Raw genomic sequence first — 21,209 nt, 5'->3', positions numbered from 1 at the left:
TGTGAATTGCTCTGTAATAAAAATTACAAACCATTAATAAAAACATCATCACTATAAGTAAAACATTTTCTCACTTATTGCCGAATTTCTACATCTAAAAATTTCTTTAAAGTAGTTGCCTTCAATAACAAAAATCTTTCTCCACAGCCACAAAATTTTGATGCTAATTATGAAGACGATCCACATGTTTGCACCATTCTTGAACCAATGCTCCTTCGCATGCAATTAAATCCTCTAGTGTCAGATTTCATTTCACTATAACAATGATTTCGAAAGTAAATTACCTACAAGGTTAAACCTTATATCCCCAACCCCTCCTTCTATTCCCACGAAAACAAAAAAATCAACTTACTTATCTTCCCAAATAAGACTAACTCCAACCTTTTGCTCTTCGAGTTTCTTCCAAGGTTAAATGCGGATTTCGTGTTTCATAAACTACAAACCAAGCACACCTTTAATCCCACAACTTAGGTGATATGAATTTTGGTTAAAGTAAAAAATCCTAATTTGAACTTCGTTAAAAAAAAGTAACTTTCAATTTTAAAAAAAACATTCAAAAATTGTACACATATCATTACACGTGATACACAGGTTAGACAAATCATACAAAAATTAACATTGTTGATGTTTGAGAACTAAATCTATAAATTTCATTAAGAAGAGAAATGAAAATGAAATAAAGTTTAAAATGTTTAAAAGAGAGACTAAAAAAAAGTTGAAGGACCAACATGTTTAACATGTATACGATATTTTGTAAACTAAATATCATGTATTGCATGAGAGTTCATTATTAGTTCTTTCAAATTTAATAATTTATTTATTTACTACGTATTTTTTTAATTTGCCTAATTATCTAATAAAAAGTTATGCAAATTAATTAAAAGGTTTAAATGCTTTTTTGTTTCTAAGTTATAGCTGGTGTTCAATTTAGTCCTCGTTTTTAAAAATGTCAATCTTTGGTTCCTAAGTTATAAAAAATGTATCAAATCATTCACAGTCGTTAACGAAATTAATAAAATATGTATCAAGTTGTCATCGAGATATGAAGATTTTGCAACCTTTAAAAAGCCCACAAGTATGAAAGAATATAGATGAGACAAGTTGTCATCGAGATATGAAGATTTTACAACCTTTAAAAAGTCCAGAAGTAAGAAAGAATATAGATGAGACTGATTTGATACATATTTCATTGATTTCGTTAACGACTGTGAATGATTTGATAATTTTTTATAACTTAGAGACCAAAAATTAAAATTTTTAAAAACAGATACTAAACTGAACACTAACTTAGCATAAAAAAAATTTAAACCTAATTAAAATGAATAAAATTTATGTACAATTTTTTTTAAATCCCGTGTATTGGTAATGAATGTTTAGAAAGGAGAAAAGAAAGAAAGACAGGGTAGCACCATAAGAACATTCTTTATTCTTCTGTTCTCATTTTTTCCACTGATTCTTGACCTACACAGATCACAGGATGCACAACATATCATCTGCATCTTCCATCTTCTTCTAGTGGAGAACACATCTCCCTCCATCATTGCACGCGTGGAGAACACACCAGAGGGGATTCGATACCTCTTCTCCTTCATTCCCCTTTCTCTGCAATTCCTCTACCCGTCACTCGGTGAGATTCCGGTGGGGTTTTCCGCGCGCTACCCCATTCGAGTCGTCACGGTTCTGACAGATTCCAGCGAGCCTCGTCCAACAGCAAAGGCAACAGCTTCACCGTGGCCACAAGTCTCCACCGCGAGCGCCTCCCTGTCACGCTCCCACCAGATTCTGCATCTGTCAGCCCTGGGTTGCTGCTGCCATTTCCAGTGAGACCCAACCACACCATTTCAATCCTCTGTTCCGCCTGCGTCCGCGTTGCTCTGCGTCCGCGTCTTCCTCTCGTTGTCAGCCCGCCTCCGGTGAGCCTCGGATCTGTTCCCGGTTAAAGGTAAGCGCAGCTCGCTTCGTTCCTTTTCTCTCGCTCTCTTATTTGGTCCTTTGTTTTTTCCGGTTTGGTTTCTTATAGATCAAAGCTTCAAGCGAGATCAGAGCATGCCTTTATTTTCACCATTTTAGGGTCTCTGATTGGTGATGGTTTGAATATGAGGTTTTCTGGAACCTGGTATTTTCTAATTTTGAAGAAGCGATTTTAGATTGGACCTGTTTCTGTGTTTTCTCTGAGTTTCTCTTTTAAGCGAAATCGAACGAAGCTTATGTTGAGTGATGGTGACGAAGCCTTCGGTTAGAGCGTTATTCAATGCCGAGGTTCCAGTGGTGAGGGTTGATGTTTGTGGTGCCTGGCACCAAGGTTTGGTTGCTGAACTTAAGCGATTGTGTAATTTGTTTGATTTTGTTGATAATTTGTTTTGATTGTGAAATCCGGTTTCGATGATCTAGAGTTATTGCTTTGTGAGATGCGAATATGATTGTGGATGTGTAGAAAATGAGTAGGGTTGGTTGAAGCACGATGATATGTGTTTTTAGCCGTTCAACTTTTCCGCTGAAGTTTGGGCTTAGCTAAATTTCTTTTGCTATGTGTTTCTTTCTAATTTTTCCAGTTTCAGTTCCTTCATCTTGAACCGTATGTAAAATACCGAATCGCTATCAAATGATTCACATCCGATTCACCAATCCTTGTTATGATTCAGAATACGAAACTATTCATCAAAATAATTTTGTAGCTGATCACGATTTGAAACGTCCCATTCTCTAGGTTCTAACTGGTTCAGAGTATAGACTAAGCCACTGAGACTGAGAATCTAACGCATCATTAATTTTTTAAATGTAATAAACAGTTGCAGTCTGCATTAATTTATGCAGATTTTTCTTCTTTTCTTTTATTTGATGACCTTTATATTCTATATTTTATTAGCTTAGCACAAGTTAGAGTGTGTAAGCCTACATTACACTTTTTACCCTACAACATTGTTTCCACTTTACAGGGAGCTGCTTGTTCATGGCTCTTTCCTCCAGACATCCACATCTGTTCAACCATATCAGGACTTTTGTAAATGCAAGGGTCAAATGGGTTCGAGACCCATATCTTGATAATGCAGTCCTGAAAGGGAAAGATCTCAAGCAAATAATTTCTCTCAAGAACCAAATTATTTCATCTCCTTCCAAATCCCTCTCTATGTATACTGCTTCTCAATTGAAAGCTTCTCTCAACCTTCCCACTACGACATCCAAATTCATTGACAAATACCATTCCGTCTTTACCCAATTTCAACCTGGTCCTGGTCTTCCTCCAGTTGTCAAACTCACACCTCAAGCCTTTTCCATCCATATAGAAGAAATGGCTGTTCATAACTCTCCTACTAATCGACAAGACACTGTTCAGAGGCTCTCAAGGCTTTTAATGCTTGCTGGCATGGCAAAATTGCCTCTTTATGTAATTGAGAAGCTAAAGTGGGATATGGGTCTTCCTCATGATTATGTGACAACCCTTTTGGCTGACTACCCCGATTATTTTAATGTTTGCGTTGTGGAAGATCCGTCATCTGGAAAAGAGGTGCTTGCTTTAGAGCTTGTTTCATGGAGAAAAGAGCTTTCTGTGTCTGAGTTGGAAATGAGGGCAAGGAGCTTGGGCATTAGTGGAGATAAAAGAAGGCATGATATTGCATTTCCCTTAATTTTTCCGAAAGGTTTTGATTTAGTAAAGAGGGTGAAGACTTGGGTTGAGAATTGGCAAAAGTTGCCTTACGTTTCACCATATGAAGATGCTTTTCATCTCGACTCAAATAGTGACCAAGCGGAGAAATGGATTGTGGCAATATTGCATGAGTTGCTTTCTCTTCTAGTGTCAAAGAAGACAGAAAGAGAAAATTTGCTTTGTTTTGGGGAGTGTTTGGGGTTGGCCTTGAGATTTAAAAAGGCTTTGGTTCATCATCCTGGTATATTTTACATTTCCAATAAGATTAGGACTCAGACTGTTGTACTTAGAGAGGCTTATAGTAAGGATTTTTTGGTTAAGAAGCATCCATTAGTGGGTATGAGATATTGGTACATTAATCTTATGCGCAAAACATAGGAGCACAATGAGCAAGCTGATTTGGTGGACAGTCATGATGCTAACAAACTGGATGATCCTGAAGTTGAAGCTTAGCTGTTGAACCTGAAGTAGTTTCCATTCAAGCTATATAATACATCAATGAAGTCTGATTTTCTTAATATTGAGTGTTAAAATGTTTACTTCAAAAAATATGGGTGCAAGTGCTAATGTATGAACTTAATTTTTGTAATATAAATGAATTTCTTTTATTACGTAATGTCTTGTAAATTTATATTAGTTGGCAGTGGTACTTATGCTATTGCAGTTGTTAATAATCACATCAGGGTGGAGCGGATGTTTGTCATTCCTTGACTGGCTAAAGTTTTATGAGTTGCAAGCACAGTGATGGCTCATTGAGGCGGTTGGGGCTATAATTTTCGACAGGGACATAATCTCTGTTTTGCCTTGCTGAATTTGGATTCTATAGGTTGATTGGGGAAGCTTATTTGTTTTCATCACCCATAGCATACAGCTGAAGCATGCTATGTTTAGTTCCTTGCATTTTACTGCACCCAAATATGTGCTGTTCCTTCCCACATTTTTCGTCCTCAATCCACCTATTGCTAGGAGAAATTTGGCAGCCCTTGCTTTTACCAGACATAAAAGGTAAGAAAAGATTTCTGACTTAGTTGAGGAAATCCTCAATTAATTTCAAATAATTAGTAAAACTGGAAAACAAATGAGAAGATATAGTTATTAAATCCTAATCGTGAACAACTAAAATTCAGCCACCGTATGTGAGATACTTTCCAACTCTAGTCAATTCATCACCCCTGTTTAGTGAGATTCTCCATCCAGCCATTTTTTGGAAAGGTTCCTCCCCCTACTATGCTGCCTAATCTGCTACACAAACTACTTTGTATTTAGGAGAAAGTTTATCAAGCATGAAAATATTATGTGATTCACTACTATAAATGCTACAGTAGTGACAATGAAACTAAATGTTGTGGGTGTAGGCGTTGACTTTTGTTGGAACTTAGAAGATATCAAGTGTTCTTAAGATAGTGGAATTTAATTTTAACTTAGAAAACTAACTTGTAGGGTAGTTTTGCACTCACTTGTCTCTAGTCGATGTGAGTTCTTCAATGTAGCTCTTGTGAGTATTGGACATATGAAGTGTGGGACTAGGGGTAAACCTCATAGTAGGTGGCATGAGACCCTAAAAAGTTGATTAGGATAAGCTTTTGATGGCTCTGATTCCATCTTAAGAAAGTGAAATTTAAGTCTAAATCAATTTCACAAAACTGGTTTGTAAGATGAGGTTAGTACCTATTTATATACTATTATTTGACTTTATCTTTAGTCTATGTGGGTTCTTCTATGAGTATTTTATGCAACTTTTGGGATCTTAACTCAATTACTATTAATTTCTTCTTATGTTGTCATATGATTTTGAGTTTTCCATTTTGAAGCTAGCAAAACACGAATTCTTTGTTGCCACTTATTACAAAATAAATAATTAAACTAAAGAGTTATTTTGGATTGGGCTATGACTTTGGATTAACCATCAACCAGCCTTATCCTATCGATTAAAGGCTGGTGTGTGATCCATGATCATCGATGGACTGGTTTGGGCTAGTCTTTTTCCGGAGTTGCTAAATTATAAGTATTTATTTTCAGATCTATATAACTTTGATTTTATAATATGTCTCAAACTTGCATGGTTTTGTTAGACCCATAGAGAAGGAACGAGTTTGGAAGGTATATTATAGGAAGAATTTAGATAAGAAGTGATTTGGGTATGTGTTGGTGTTGTGGTGGTGTATGTTAAGCGAAGTACGTCAGTGTTAGGGTATAAGGAGGGGGGTAATTGTAAGGGTTGGAAAGCATAGGAGAAGGAGAAGAAGGTATAGGAGAGAAGGAGAAGGAGACCGAACGATGGAGTATAGGGGGCAAGTTGACCGAACGGTTTACTAAGGGGAGCAAGTAGGCCGAACGGTGGAAGGCTGGGGAGCAAGCTGACCGAACGGTTGACAAAAGGGGAGCGAGTTGACTGAACAGTTGACAAAAGGGGAGCGAGTTGACCAAACGGTAGGCAAGTGGGGACGACCAGGCCGAACGGTTGGAAGCAGCGAGGAAGTATCCTAACGGCCACACAGTTAGGATGGGCGAGAAGATTATTAGAGTAATAAGGAAGATATTCTGAGAAGATATTCTAGAGAAGTTAATTAGAGTAATGAAAGCCATATATTAGGATATTATTCAGTACAAGATAACTATAGTAAATAAATATACAGTCCAAAGAAATATACAATATATAATAATTTATAATTAATGATAGATACTAGGGGATTATATAGGGGGATATTTACATTAAATATAGATATATTCTAGAGAGATATTTAGTAGGAGATGGCGGGAAATACTATAATAAATAAGGCCAAAGTCTAGGGTTAAAGGGATGCTTTGATTTGTGAGTCTTGCAAGAGAGGTTATGCTCTCAGGTAACTGACGGAGATCCTGCTCCCAGTTATTAGGAATAATTGACGGAGGTTATGCTCCCTATTATTGTTTACCTTTGTTTATTCATACACTAGCATCAATAAAAGAGATTCATTAGTCCAATTCCATTCTTTTATTATTCTTTTGCTTGTTTTGAGTGTGAGATATTGTTCTAGTTACGTTCCATACTCGGATACGTAACAATTGGTCTGACCTGCCGGATCAATAAGAGGGAGAAAGAAATCATGGAGGGAAGGGTGAGTGCAATCGAAGGAAGACTGGATGGCATGGAGCTGAAACTAGAAAACATGGAGATGTCCAGGGTGGCGGAATCCGCGACACTCCGCAAGGACATGGAGGCGGAATCAACGGCACTCCACAAAGACATGCAACAATTGATGATGATGTGGGGAAACAAATTAGTCAAAAGGATGAGAACTCGGATGAAAGCCAGAGCTCGGTCAATGGGAAAAGGGAGAACCAGCACAAGGACGAAGAAGGAGAGAAGATCAGTGGTGGAGGTGGTGGACCGAACGGTGATTGGAAGAAAAGGGTCGAATTGCCAAATTTTGAAGGGGTTGATCCACTAAATTGGATCAATAGGGTTGACAAATTTTTTGAATTACAAGGGGTTAATGAGGATGAAAAACCGCGCCTAGCCTATATCAGCATGGAGGGTAGCGCTGGTTATTGGTTTAGATTTTGGAGGGCCAAGACCAAAAACCGAACGTGGACAGGGTTGAAGGAAGCGATGGTGAACCGCTTTGGAGGAAGAAGTCAGGGGTCAATCTTTGAAAGGTTGGCGTCCAACAGGCAGAAACGGTCAGTGGAAGATTACCTACAAGATTTCGAAATCTTGGTAGGACAAACGTCCGGAGTAACTGAGGCACAACTAATGGGGTATTTCATGGCAGGGCTACAGGAGGAGATTTGTAAGCAAGTACAGCTACTAGACCCACAGGAGTTGATGATCGCTATGAGGATGGCAAGGAACGCAGAGGAGCTCCACGGAGGTGCGAGAACTGGAGGCGAAAGTATGATCGAGAATCACTCTGGGGAGAGACGAACGGTTTCAATACGTGGTTGGAGCCTAGTCGCCCTATCCAGAACCGAACGGTAACTTCTGTGGAAAGCTGAGCGGCAATCACAGAGACTGTGGGGTTTGAACGAAAGGAAAGAAACTTGAGAAATCTGCCTTATGAGGAGTATGAGAAACGAAGGAAAGAAGGAAGGTGCTTTAGATGTGGCGAAATGTTCGGTCCTGCTCATCGCTGCCCGGACAGGAGCTTGAGAGTCATGATATTGGCAGAAGACGAGGACGAATGGCCACCACCCAAGCCTCCAGACCTTAATTGATGAGGAGCCATGAGATCAAGCTCCTTGTTTCCAACCTTGAGGACAAGGTTGTTTTGCAGTGGGGTGTATTGTTAGGGTATAAGGAGGGGTGTAATCGTAAGGGTTGGAAAGCATAGGAGAAGGAGAAGAAGGTATAGGAGAGAAGGAGGAGACTGAACGGTGGAGTATAGGGGGCAAGTTGACTGAACGGTTTACTAAGGGGAGTAAGTAGGCCGAACGGTGGAAGGCTGGGGAGCAAGCTGACCGAACGTTTGACAAAAGGGGAGCGAGTTGACTGAATGGTTGACAAAAGGGGAGCGAGTTGACCGAACGGTAGGCTAGGCAAGTGGGGACGACCAGGATGAACGGTTGGAAGCAGCGAGGAAGCATCCTAACGGCCACACAGTTAGGATGGGAGAGAAGATTATTAGAGTAATAAGGAAGATATTCTGAGAAGATATTCTAGAGAAGTTAATTATAGTAATCAAAGCCATATGTTAGGATATTGTTCAGTACAAGATAACTATAGTAAATAAATATACAGTCCAAAGAAATATACAATATATGATATTTATAATTAATGATAGATACTAGGGGATTATATAGGGGGATATTTACATTAAATATAGATATATTCTAGAGAGATATTTAGTAGGAGATGGGCGGGAAATACTATAGTATAAATAAGGTTAGAGTCTAGGGTTAAAGGGATGTTTTGATTTGTGAGTCTTGCAAGAGAGGTTATGCTCTCAGGTAACTGACGGAAATCCTGCTCCCAGTTATTAGGAATAATTGACGAAGGTTATGTATCCGAGTATGGAACGTAACTAGAACAATATCTCACACACTCAAAACAAGCAAAAGAATAATAAAAGAATGGAATTGGACGAATGAATCTCTTTTATTGATGGTAGTGTATGAATAAACAAAGGTAAACAATAACTGGGAACATAACCTCCGTCAATTATTCCTAATAATTGGGAGCAGGATCTCCGTCAGTTACCTGAGAGCATAATCTCTCTTGCAAGACTCACAAATCAAAGCATTCCTTTAACCCTAGACTCTAGCCTTATTTATACTATAGTATTTCCCACCCATCTCCTACTAAATATCTGTCTAGAATATATCTATATTTAATGTAAATATCCCCTATATAATCACCTAGTATATAATCCCAATTATTGTTTACCTTTGTTTATTCATACACTACCATCAATAAAAGAGATTCATTCGTCCAATTCCATTCTCTTATTACTCTTTTGCTTGTTTTGAGTGTGTGAGATATTGTTCTAGTTACGTTCCATACTCGGATACATAACAATCAGGGTGTGTGTGTATTAGCTAGTTGGGGTGCCTTTTGTTTGTGAATTGAGGGGTCTATTTATTTAGACCAACCTCACCGAGTGGGGGATCTTTTTAGGCGTTTAGAATAGGGGGACAGTGGGTTCACTTTGAGAAAGGGGATATTCTCCTTTGTAAACTTTTTGAGAATTCTATATTGCATTGTGGTTCACCAACCGTGAGTTGGTGTATTTTTTGTATTTCTCTCTTTTCTTTCTTTTTGCGTAAGGAACCTATCAGATTCTCAAAAGTCTTTTGATCTAAGTTTCTTTTTGGTGTCCTAATTATATGATTTGTGAATGGAATTTTTTTTGCCTAATTTCTTGTCTTTTTCTTAACCATACATGGCTTTATTTTTGCTAAAGCACCTAAATTGATTTTGTATTGTGTGTGCAGCTGAAGTGCATGTGATTGCAGGACATTAGTTTCTTCATCTTTTGCTTGGTCTATTGTGCTCAAGTGAAAGTTTATCAGAGATGAAAATATTCAGTGGATGGCAACGTTTTGTTTTTGGTCTTCCCTTGTTCTTCCTCTTTGCTCATCTGGTTTTTGGTTGGTAATCTCTTTTCTCTTCAGAAGTTTAAATTTATTTGCTTGATTAGGGCATAACAAGTTAACAGAGTCGCTTTTAATCAGTCATGCAATTACACAAAAACTCAAAAATGGAAGAACGGCACAAACAACTAAACAAGAAATTTGATCATCTAGTTCTTGGGCATATGGCTGGACAAGGCTTGTCAAATCGTTTGCAATGCCAAGGTTCTATTTTCCCTTTACGAAAGTTATTTGGTTTATGCTCTTGATTCTTGAAATGTTTTTTTTGCTCGGAGTATTATGATTCTGATTCGGGTTGTGTTATTAGACAGGAAACCTACCCAAACAAACGAATTAGACTTTACAAGTATATTTTAGACGAAAGAATAAGAGGCGAGTTTAGTGGGTTTTGACAGTTAGTAATATAAATAGTTCTTTCTATCTTTTATCTGTCAATTTGCTTCGGTGATTCTTCAAAGGAATTAATTCCTTTTCTGAAGAAAGGAACCGAAGAGGTTGTCTCCGAATCTTTGGCTGTATCATAGCAGTATTGACATAAACCCATCAATCACTGATACTTGAGAAAATGGTATCTACCTTTAAGTTTTTAGTAGTTTTTATAAATTAATTGTATTCCAGAGGCAGGTCATTTAGAATTCACTATTGTTTATAGATAATAGTTCTTTTTCTTCTTAAAACCTTGTATACAATCTTACACATAATATAAGATGCTAGAGCCTAGATGATCTTATGTATCTTTCAATTTTGTTTACGTAGAATGGAAAAAGTCGAAATTATCTATCGTGCTGATTAAGAATGTTCAATGTTGAGAGTAAGAAGCGAGCTGCCAAAGTAGGTCAAAACATATGAGTCAACTTGGCCCACCAAGAGTGTAGGCCGACCGGGATGGACAATAAAAAAATCAAGCTTTCGTAGTACTTGAATATATGAGATGAAGAAAAACAGTGTATATTTCACTTACCTTTTTACACTTTTACTTATGTATTTATAGGATACAAGGAAGGGGCAAGGAACTTGCCTAAAACCCTAACCTTAAAGTTGGGTTCTCATACATAAAAATAATAAATAAAAAACATTACATTTCAACACTCCTCTACAAGATGGAACATGTGGATTATATGCACAAAGCTTGGAACAGATAAATTGAATTTTAGGCTCCTTTAGAAATTTAGTCAAAATATTTGCAAGTTGTTTGTTAGAGCTGATAAACTCAGTAATATGATCCTTCTTTCTAACAAAATGATAGTCAATTTCTATATATTTTGTTTTTTCATGAAACACCGGATTAGAGGCAATATGAAGAGCTGTTTGGTTGTCGCAATACAACTTCATCTACTCATTTTCACAAAAAATCAACTCTTGAAAGAGTTGTTTAATCCACACAAGTTCACATGTAGCTAGGACCATAGATTGATATTCAACTATACTACATCGAGCAACAACACTTTGTTTTTTACTTTTTCAAGATACAAGGTTCCAAGGAATAAACATTTCTTGTGGTAGATCTTCTGTCAATTGGACAACCAGCCCAATTTGCATCACTATATCCTATAACTTGAGTGCTTCCCTTTATAAAATAATCCTTGTCTTGGGCTCCCTTTTACATATTTGAAAATGCAAATCACATCATTCTAGTGACCAATGTGCAGATTTTGCATAAATTGATTAAACTCCTATTGGATATGAAAGTTCAGGTCTTGTTATAGTAAGATTATGAATTTTCCAACCAACCTTCTATATCTTCATGGGACTGAGAAAAGTTCACCTTTGGTCTCATTAACTTTTGATTTGAGTCTATAGGACTATGAATGGTATTGCAATTTGTCAGGCTCGTCTCCTTCCAAATATTAAGAGAATATTTTCTTTGTGAAATGATGACACCTTTTGATTGTGCCACTTTGATACCAAGAAAATATTTTAGATGACCCATATCTTTGGTCTGAAAGTGGTTGAATAAATGCTTCTTTAATGAAGCAATTCTAGTGAAATCATTTACACACTTGTAAAGAGAAGTATGACGATAAAAAAAAAGAATCATCTAGCTTAATCCGTTTCAATCCAAAAATCTAAACAACACGACTCAATTTACCAAACCAAGCTTTAAGTGATTGCTTCAAGCCATAGAGTGAATGATGTAGTTTACAAAGCAACTCAGACTCCTTTGAGCAACAAACCTAGGAGGTTGCTCTATATATATCTCCTCTTCTAGATCATCATGAAGAAAGACATTTTTAATATCCAACTAGTAAAGAGGCCATTGGTGAATTGCATTTGTAGCAAGGAAAAGATGAACAATTTGATTTTAGCCACATGAGAAAAAGTATCACAGGAGTTGAGGCCATAAACCGAAGTGTATCCCTTAATGACTAGATGAGCTTTGAGACTATCTACATCACTGGTAGCATTGACCTTACTAGCATAGACCCATTTACAACCCACAAACTTCTTACCAATAGGAGGATGCATAAGTTCCAAAGTACTATTGTGTTCAATTGCATGCATTTCATCAATCACGGCTTGTTGTCATCTAGGATGATCAAGTGCTGCATGAACATTGTTAGGAACAATAATGGTAGACAAGGAGGAAATAAAAGAATTATGAAGGAGACCTACGATGGCAAGAAAAAGATTATAAACAGGATATGGATTACGAGTAGATCAAATATCTTTCTAAAGAGCAATAAGCCAAGCATGATCAAAGTCAAGAGAAGGCAAGGAGGATCTGAGTCACGAGGTTCTTCAGGCAAGGATGGAGTTATTTGTGTTTGACTTTGATATGTGAGAAGAGGTGGTGGAACAATGTGATCTGGATTTCAAGTTTGAGTTTGAGAAATGTCATCTATATTTTGAGTTTGAGGTATGAGAAGTAAGAGTAATCAATGGATCACAAGATGGTAGAGGAAGGACCTGTTGAATAGATGAACAATGTTCCATGGAGAACAAGAAAAAAGGTGTATCCTCAAAGAATGTGATATCAACAAACATATAATACCTTTTGGTTGGGGAAGAATAACATTTATACCCTTTCTAAAGACCAAAAACACACACTTAATAGCCTTTGCAGAAAGCTTGTCAAGACTTGAAAAGACATTTTGAACAAAACAATTTAAATTTATGAAGGAGATAAAGAAACTTTGCCAATTCCTTGAGATGCCACTTTGGATCCATTGGCAGCAATAAAAAAACGAGAATTTTTTGGAGAGGAAATGGAGAATGAAGAAATGTTACAAGTCATGGTTTGAGGCATCTGAATCAAAAATCCGTGGACTATGACCTTCCACAAATTGATAGATGCATGTCGTTGACACATTTGGCATTGAAGAGGATTGGCCAAGATTTGTAGATTTTCTAGACTTGCACCTAAAAAATTATTAGTACTTTTCATCAAAGATTCTAGATTTTGAATTATCAGATTTAGACACATGAGCTGCTTTATATGAAAAACCATGCAAGGAATAAATTTTTTCTTGGGTATGACCCATTTATAATATGAGCATTGAGGACAACATCTTGACCATCGTGTACTCCTTGATTGCTACGACCTCGTCCTTTCCCTTATGGTGCTATCATTACTAATATTTCAATAACATCAATTGAATTTTCATCTTTTAATAATTAGGCACTTGAAGTCTAGTCACTAAGCTATCAATTGAAGGGATTTGATCACTAGCTAAACTTTGGTCATGTACATGATTAAAACCCAAGTATAGGCTTCTCATAATTAGCACCATATATAGCTTATCATGTGTTTTTGTTGATAGCCTCTAAAGAATCAACTAGCAAAAATCTCTTCAATTCTTCTGTTGTAGCCTGAGCCTTTCTTATATGAGAGACAGTATCGTGATTGGTTTATATGAGAGAGGCTACTCTTTGAGTTGCATTGAAGAGACATTGAATGTCATAAGCAAAAATGTCTTACACCCTTTTCTAAAAGGAAGAGCATGACTTATACGGTCTCAAAATTTCTAAAGACATTATGTTCAACTAATTGCCGTAAAACAATAGATAACTTGAAATCTAGTTTCTGCCACTAAGATTTGACTTCATCTAAATCAGTAGAGGCATCCTTCTCTAAATGATCATGGTATCCTTGACCTTGGAACCATAACTCCACAGGAGTGGACTAGGATATATCTCGTGCATGAGATTAGATTTTGATGGGTGGTCCTTTAGTGTTGTGATAGATGGTGGAACAATAGATTCAAAAAACAACAAACTTCGTTAGGATAGACTCTAATCCATAACTTTGATTGATACCATGTTGAGAATGAGACTTTAGACCTAACTCAACCTTACAAAATCGACTTGTAAAGTGAGGTTTGTAAAGTCTTATCTCTAGTCAATGTCGGACTTTCAATATTATCACTGGAATAGAGGACAAGGAAAAAAACAAGTCCAAGAGGCTTTGACAAGATGAACGACGATGGTTTGGTGTGATACCGACACTGGGAAGATGGTGAGTGGGAGACACATTTTTGAAGATGGCCAACAAAAGACTGTGTGGATGTGTGTTTGGCCGTTTCTTTGGCTTGGAGTTGAGTTGCACTTTCCTGGGTGCACCTAACCTTGACTTTGCTCGAAGAGATATGGTGACGATGGCGAATGACAACAGTAGATGGCAAGGACATAAGTCACAATGGAAGATGGCAGCATAGATGACAATCAGACAAGGGAGATGATCATGGCTCTTGATACCAACTTGAATAAATGAAATTAAGAAAAACAATATATATTTCTTTTACATTGTTACACTTTTATTGATGTATAGGATACAAAGAAAGGGCAATGCACTTCCTAAAACCCTAACCCTAAAGTTGGGTTTTCATACATGAAAAATAATAAATAAGAAACATTACATTTCAACAGTAATATGTAGTCTCTATTACCGAACTGTTAAGTAAGTATAAATGTGTGTGTGTGTGTGTGTCAAAAGTGAAGGCTGCATTTATATATGTATTGGAGGTTTTGTATTTCCTTGAAATTTTCACGTCCTGTTTTTTCCCATTTGATTTAAAAATTCTCAATTCACAGGGACAAAAGCTCTTAATAGGACCCATTCTTCTGAAAGGAGATCAGGTGTAGATGGAAGTATCACATTTGTCACTGTCTTTACCATTTATAATACTTCTCTCAATGATGTAGACGACAGATCAAACACAGTGGTTGGCAATGCTTCATATAATAAGTTTGGCAGGTCCATGGCTTTGTTGAATGTCTTCATTAATTTCATTCAGGTAAATACTGAATAAAAGTTGTGGGTTTGTCCCATTGCAAAGAGCATATTGCCTTTGATTATTGTGTATATGGGAAATGCTAGCAAAACACTTTTTATCATTGGTTGAAATTTATAAGAACCTTGTGGCTCCTGCTTTGTATTTAATGAGCAATTTTTTTATGTTTTTTTTTTTTGTTTTTCATTAAATTTTAATTAATGGTCTGGCGCTCTTGTGTATACTGTTTCTTTACTTTTTAGATGTTTGGTTAAAAGTGTGTTGTTGTCTTTGTCTATGATTTTATATATTTGGTGTTTATCAAGATCCAATAGTGGAATATTTTTGTTTTCATGAGTTTTTCACCTTTTCCTACCTTGGCACTAGTTTTAAATGTCATACATCCTTGTCGACATTTGGCTACTGATAAATTTCAATTTTGGTACTGTATGAATTACATAGTACAAACGGCACTGAATTTGCATCACTCATTCATCATAGGCATTAGAATAAATTCCTCACCATTGGGAAAAATAGAAATACCATAAGCATGTATTGTACACCTTAGTATAAAGTCTATATTATTTGAAATTAAATTGTTTCTTTGAATTAATGCAATGTATTAGCATAGTGTATGGAAGATATTAGCTACACAGAGCAAAAACACAAAAATATAGAAACAGAGTAGCAAAAGAACATAATAAAGCTAAAACAATAAAATCATATATACTTCTCCCCCCTTTTGTCAGCAATTAAAGGTAAAAAAAATAAGATAACATCATTGCTGTGGTGGTGGTGGTGGTGGAGTTGGTTGAGGTTTAAGGCAATGAGGTTGAAGGGCTAAGAGAAGGAGTTAGAGTTTGCAGCATCTGGGCAGCAAAACTAGTAGCAACTTTGTTAGGAATCTGATTTTATTATCATTGATTATTTTTGTATCAACTTAATGTAAATATAAATAGAGCTGTGTGTGTTTGGTTCTAGATGTACATTTACCCAATATTACATAGGATTCATATTGTTTTGACCTAGAGCTTGTTTTTTTGAAATTAACAGACAGACATCATTCATTCAACATTGTTCTTTTTGTGCAGCTGGCAATGCCCCAGAGCAAAGTGATTATTCTAACAGATCCTGTGTCTGACCTCTCAGTGCAAAGAAACAGGGTCTCTCTGTATCCTATACAAGGTGAATATTCCCGAGACAAGTTGATGCTCCAAAGGATCAGGTCTTACATTGTAAGATCACATTGCATCCACAGCAGATTGAATATTTATTGGTTAAAATAATTTCTCATCACTAGTCAGGGACTACATTTAGCTGAACCTTTTTCCTGCTCACCTGTTCTCTGTTTAATTATAGTATAGCTTTCTTTTCCTGCACCCAATAATTTGGACCATAGTAGATAAGAGGTTTTTGCTAGTTTTATCTTTGTTACTCTTCATCTGTTCTGTCTCCTCTATTGAGCTTGTAGTGTTGTTTAATCATTATATATTTTGAAATTTAAGATTTTGTTCTTTAAACTAAATGCCCCTATGTTTTCCTTCTTTACAGACCTTTTTAGAAACGAGGCTCCAGCAACTTTCTCAGAAGCCTACGGATGTCATCCATTACATCTTCACTGACTCTGATATAGCAGTGGTTGATGATTTAGGGCAAGTTTTTCGTGACCATCCTAATTTTCATCTGGCTCTGACCTTTAGGAACAATAAGGCTCAACCTTTGAATTCGGGATTCATTGCAGTTAAGGGTACCCAGGAAGCAATGTTAAGGTGATGATCTGTACTATCTGCAGTTTTGGCTTAACTGCTGCAGTTGTGATATGCAACAAAAAATTAAAAACTAATGTAATGATTGTCCATCCCATTTAAAACCTGCAAATAGAAAATGAAATTATATGATTGTAACACCATCCTACATATATACCTTGAAAATGCCTTTTATGCGCTTTTTTGATCATTTGCAAGCTTGGTTTTACCCATTTTCTTGATTTATCCACATATTTTTTGATAAATAATTTTTTAATTTAATTTGATAATCAATCAGGGCAAAGCTTTTCCTACAAGAGGTCTTGAAAGTTTACAGCACGAAGTATAGAAGTGCTTCTCGCATGCTGGGTGATCAGTTAGCTCTTGCTTGGGTTGTGATGTCAAAACCTCATTTTGATGCCAGAAAGTTTTCCAAAGCGCTTGCTTTCTCAGAAGATATTGGGGGTACTTCAGTATTGTTCTTACCTTGTTCTCTGTACAATTGGACTCCGCCTGAGGGTGCTGGTCAATTTCATGGCTTGCCATTGGATGTTAAGGTAATGAAGATTTACAACAGAAGTATTCCTGTTTGACCTTCAGCTGAATACTTGAGTCATACCTCTGGAAATTATATATAGATATATTATAGGTTTAGCTTTTGACCCTTTATGTTAGATTTACATCAGCATGTCCTTTTTGTTTTAATGTGAGTTCCGGGTTTTTTTTTTTTTTTTGATGCAGGTTGTTCATTTTAAAGGATCAAGAAAACGTCTAATGCTCGAATCTTGGAATTTTTATTCCTCGTATCGTGATATTTCCGACATGTTATGTCTCATTTTGGGAAGTGGAAGAACCAAATATGATTTTTGAATATAGAAATCCAGAAAGGTTGACATCATATGCGGCAACTTGTAACATTAACGTCACCAAATTTAGTGCTGAAAATTCAGCTATTACCCTCTTTGTGATCGGCTATCTGACAGCAACAAAGGACATGAATTGGTCCTTAAATGAATTGATTTATTGATTCTTCTACTTGGGAAAGTTCTCATGGGAAGGGGCACTTTTCTCTATGAACATATCAAGAGCATGTGGAGTGTGATATTATTTCGAAATGGTACAATGGAATGTTCATTCTTGTGAAGTCTGAAAAGATATTTAAAAAGTCTGGATTGCTTCCAATGACAGCTGGTTGGATTTGATTGACCTATAGTTATAGTCCAGTTAACGAAGTTAAACAACCCATTGACATGGGTGGAATGACAATGAATGACGCTTGTTTCCATAAGCTTGTGAAATTTCAAGTGTTAGGGCAAGTGAAAAATTAGTATATTTTAGTGACAACATAGTGTTATAATTATTGTTTTTCATTTCTTTTGACAGATAATCAATCAACTTCCATTATACATTCATCTTGTTATATATTGTAGGTTACAATATCACTTGTATTTGGGTTTTAATTCACATTTTCTTTTATTATAAATATATTATTATGTGTATTTTTTATACAAGAAAAATTAGTCTTATACTGACTTTTAGCTGTTTTTACATGGAATTAGAGTTACGATTTTCTGATAATCCTATATATAATTTCTTTTGGTTATAATTACAATTACAGTTGGCATTGGTGTTGCTTGTTGGAGCCACTAATCCGATTGTCTAGCTAGGTGATGACAATGCTGCCAAGATTGTTCTCATGTGTCGTTCAAAGTGTGGATCTATTCTCTTTTTTTATCATGTTACATAGTCTCCTATAACGATCACTTATGAGTTACACAGCTATCACTTGTGTAGAGATCATTGTCTTCATTTTCTGCATCTATATCTGTATTTTCTTAACTTGTTTGAAAAATGTTGATTTTAGAGTTTTTTTTTCTTCTCTTCATCTATCATCTCATCTTTTATCTTCGCAAACACTTTGTTTGTTAATGTGTTATATGAGTAAATATATTTCGATTATAATATTTATTAGTTATTACTATTATTATTTTAAAGGATTAAATATGTTTTTATTCTTTAATTTTAATAAAAAATGAAATTAATCTTATTTTTTAAATTTTGGACTAATTTAGTTTTTTTAACTTAATTTTGTTAAGTATATTTGAGAATTTATGTGTTTCTCAATTAATGTTGAAGAAAAAAATATGTTAAATAGAGTAAACAATTTAAATAATATTATGAAATGTATTTGAAACTTTAGATAAATTTATCAAAATTTGGTTAAAAGAATTAAATCTACACTTTTTAAAATTTAGAGACTAAATTGGTTTAAAGTTTCAGAAAAAGATTAATTCTAATTTTTACTAAAAATTAAGGAATTAAAAACACATTTAATCCTTTTTTAAATTATGAAATTAGGGTTAATGTGTGATATAGGAAGTATATTATTAGGATAGACCTACGATGAATTGATCTTGTAGCTCAAATAGTTAGATAAAGACAACATGAGATACATATATCACTTAAACATAAAACATATAAGGAAAGCATGAACAATACGTATATATGTTGTTAGCTGAATCCAATCCCTATATGTTGTTTTTGATGATGACAACACATTAATAACAACAACACATGTTGTGTCACAACAAAATGGTGTTTCTGTATTGTGTTATACATGTGTTGAATGTGTACATGCTTACTGTATAATATGCACCTATTGTGATTGTTACATTTATTGGACATATTGTGTTGATGATGCATATATGATGAGATTATATCTGTGCATGCTCACTGTATGTTTTATTGACAGAAAATCACATGCACAAAAGCATATCTGCATGACTTAATCGATTACAATGTTGTGATAATCAATTAAGGTCATCAGATAACTTAGTTTTTGAACTGTGGCAAAACAACTACTTTTGAATCCATTATGTTAGTTGTTGAATCGATTAAAACTCGTGTGTTTGCATATATATTTTTCAGATGTGCTGTGATGAGTTTTTAAGAAGAAAGATTTTCAAAATTTGCTTAAGTGATAAACTTAATCAATTACCCTTTTTGTGTATTCAATTAAGTTTGTTATGTTTGAAAACTGATTGGATGTTAGTCATAACTGCTTTAACAGTCATATTTTTAAATGTGTTTGACTAACATTTAATGTTAATCGATTACATTAATTGATCATTCAATTAATGAGCTGAGTTAGTTGTATAATATGACAGTAACTATAAATTGACGCACTGTTTGTATTTCTATAACTTTTGATCGATCTAACATTGTTATATTTGATTTTTTTGGCTTAATACCGCTTTTGGTCCCTAGTTTGGGAGGTTTTGTTCAATATGGTCCTACCTTTTTTTTTTAGTAACAATTGATCTCACTTTTTGAAAAAACTGTTCAATTAACTCCTTTTTGGTTACGACGTCAATTTTCTAAAGGTGCTGGTTACGATGTCAATAAGTTCTTTCATGCATTCACCTATCCAAATGTTATTTTAACAGTCCTGACATAATGTTATGTTAAAAATCATGTCATCATCGTATACAATAAGGACTATAATAAACAATTTAAACTTGAATATGGGACCACTATGAACAAAAAGGACTCAATTGAACAGTTTTTTCAAAAGGTGGGATCAATTGTTATGAAAAAAAAAGGTAGGACCATATTGAACAAACCCTCCCAAAATAGGGACCAAAAGCGGTATTAAGCCGATTTTGTTTTAGTTCAGAAAGTTTACAGATTACTCACAAGCTCCAAGAATCAAGAACGTGAAGAATTTGAAGAACTGTTGAAAATAAAACTGATTTATTATTTTAAATCGTAAAAAATACATTATGATACCCTCTATTTGTAATAATCTAATTCTCCTAAAAACGGAGATAGGGAAACTAGGAAAATAAAATAAAAGATTATATATCTATTTCCTCTAATTAGGAAGATTCTAAAAATATTATCTCAAATTACAACACTTTCCCTCAAGCTGGATTAGACAAACTCAATTGTAGAGAACGTCAATAAACCAAATTGGACAACAATGGACAGAAGCGAACCACCACAATGAAACTTCAACTAGGACAGTAATGGACGAGGGCGAATTAGCACCATGAAACGTCAACTTGTTCAACAATGGACGAAAGATCCATCAAAAATGGATGATGACTTGTAGCAACAAACAACAAAAAACTATAAGAATAGATGAAGGGCCTATAGTGGCGAACAACCACAAACTGCAGGATATCAACATGCAATGTAGCTTAATTATCATCCACATCAAATCATCATCAAATAGTCTCATCATGCAAATTATTCAGTCAAACATCTTCAGAAAAAGTATTCAAGCCAAGCATACACACTAAAAATAAAATTCACCCTATTCTAAGAATTTAAATGCAAAGGTAAAAGAGAGAATCTAGGTTGCCTCCTAGTAGCGCTTGTTTAACGTCACGAGCCTGACCTAAACCTGTTTAGCACTTGTCAGTAAGTGCAAATCCTTCCAACACCATCAGTAGGTGTACCTTCCTGTGTTCTTCAGTAATTCCATAAAATTTAGCATCCCCAGTAGATGCCACACAAAAATTGTTCCAAAAA

At 35.4% G+C, this 21,209-nt stretch overlaps 1 protein-coding gene across 13 annotated transcripts; it reads left to right on the top strand.

Annotated features, from left to right (window-relative positions):
* Positions 1-1,395: 1,395 nt before the first annotated feature.
* On the top strand, positions 1,396-18,095 carry LOC106756095 (protein ROOT PRIMORDIUM DEFECTIVE 1). 13 transcript variants are annotated; one of them, XM_022778659.1, is made up of 9 exons: positions 1,396-1,942; positions 2,071-2,302; positions 9,560-9,715; positions 9,800-9,922; positions 14,750-14,952; positions 16,020-16,163; positions 16,480-16,697; positions 16,972-17,230; positions 17,415-18,095. In XM_022778659.1, the coding sequence occupies exons 3-9, from the start codon at positions 9,640-9,642 to the stop codon at positions 17,541-17,543; spliced, it is 1,152 nt and encodes a 383-aa protein (XP_022634380.1). In that variant the 5' UTR covers positions 1,396-1,942; positions 2,071-2,302; positions 9,560-9,639; the 3' UTR covers positions 17,544-18,095. The 13 variants fall into 13 exon arrangements, 11 of the variants coding, with proteins under 11 accessions (XP_022634380.1, XP_014493843.1, XP_022634383.1 ...); XM_022778657.1 differs by lacking the exons at positions 1,396-1,942; positions 2,071-2,302 and adding exons at positions 3,776-3,887; positions 4,330-4,651; XM_014638357.2 differs by lacking the exon at positions 2,071-2,302.
* The last annotated feature ends 3,114 nt before the right edge of the window (positions 18,096-21,209 follow it).

This window comes from Vigna radiata, chromosome 2, assembly GCF_000741045.1.
Source record: "Vigna radiata var. radiata cultivar VC1973A chromosome 2, Vradiata_ver6, whole genome shotgun sequence".
In the NCBI taxonomy this organism is placed as follows: Eukaryota; Viridiplantae; Streptophyta; class Magnoliopsida; order Fabales; family Fabaceae; genus Vigna; species Vigna radiata.
The sequence above is the reverse complement of the archived record's forward strand: the minus strand, read 5'-3'. Positions and strand labels throughout refer to the sequence as shown.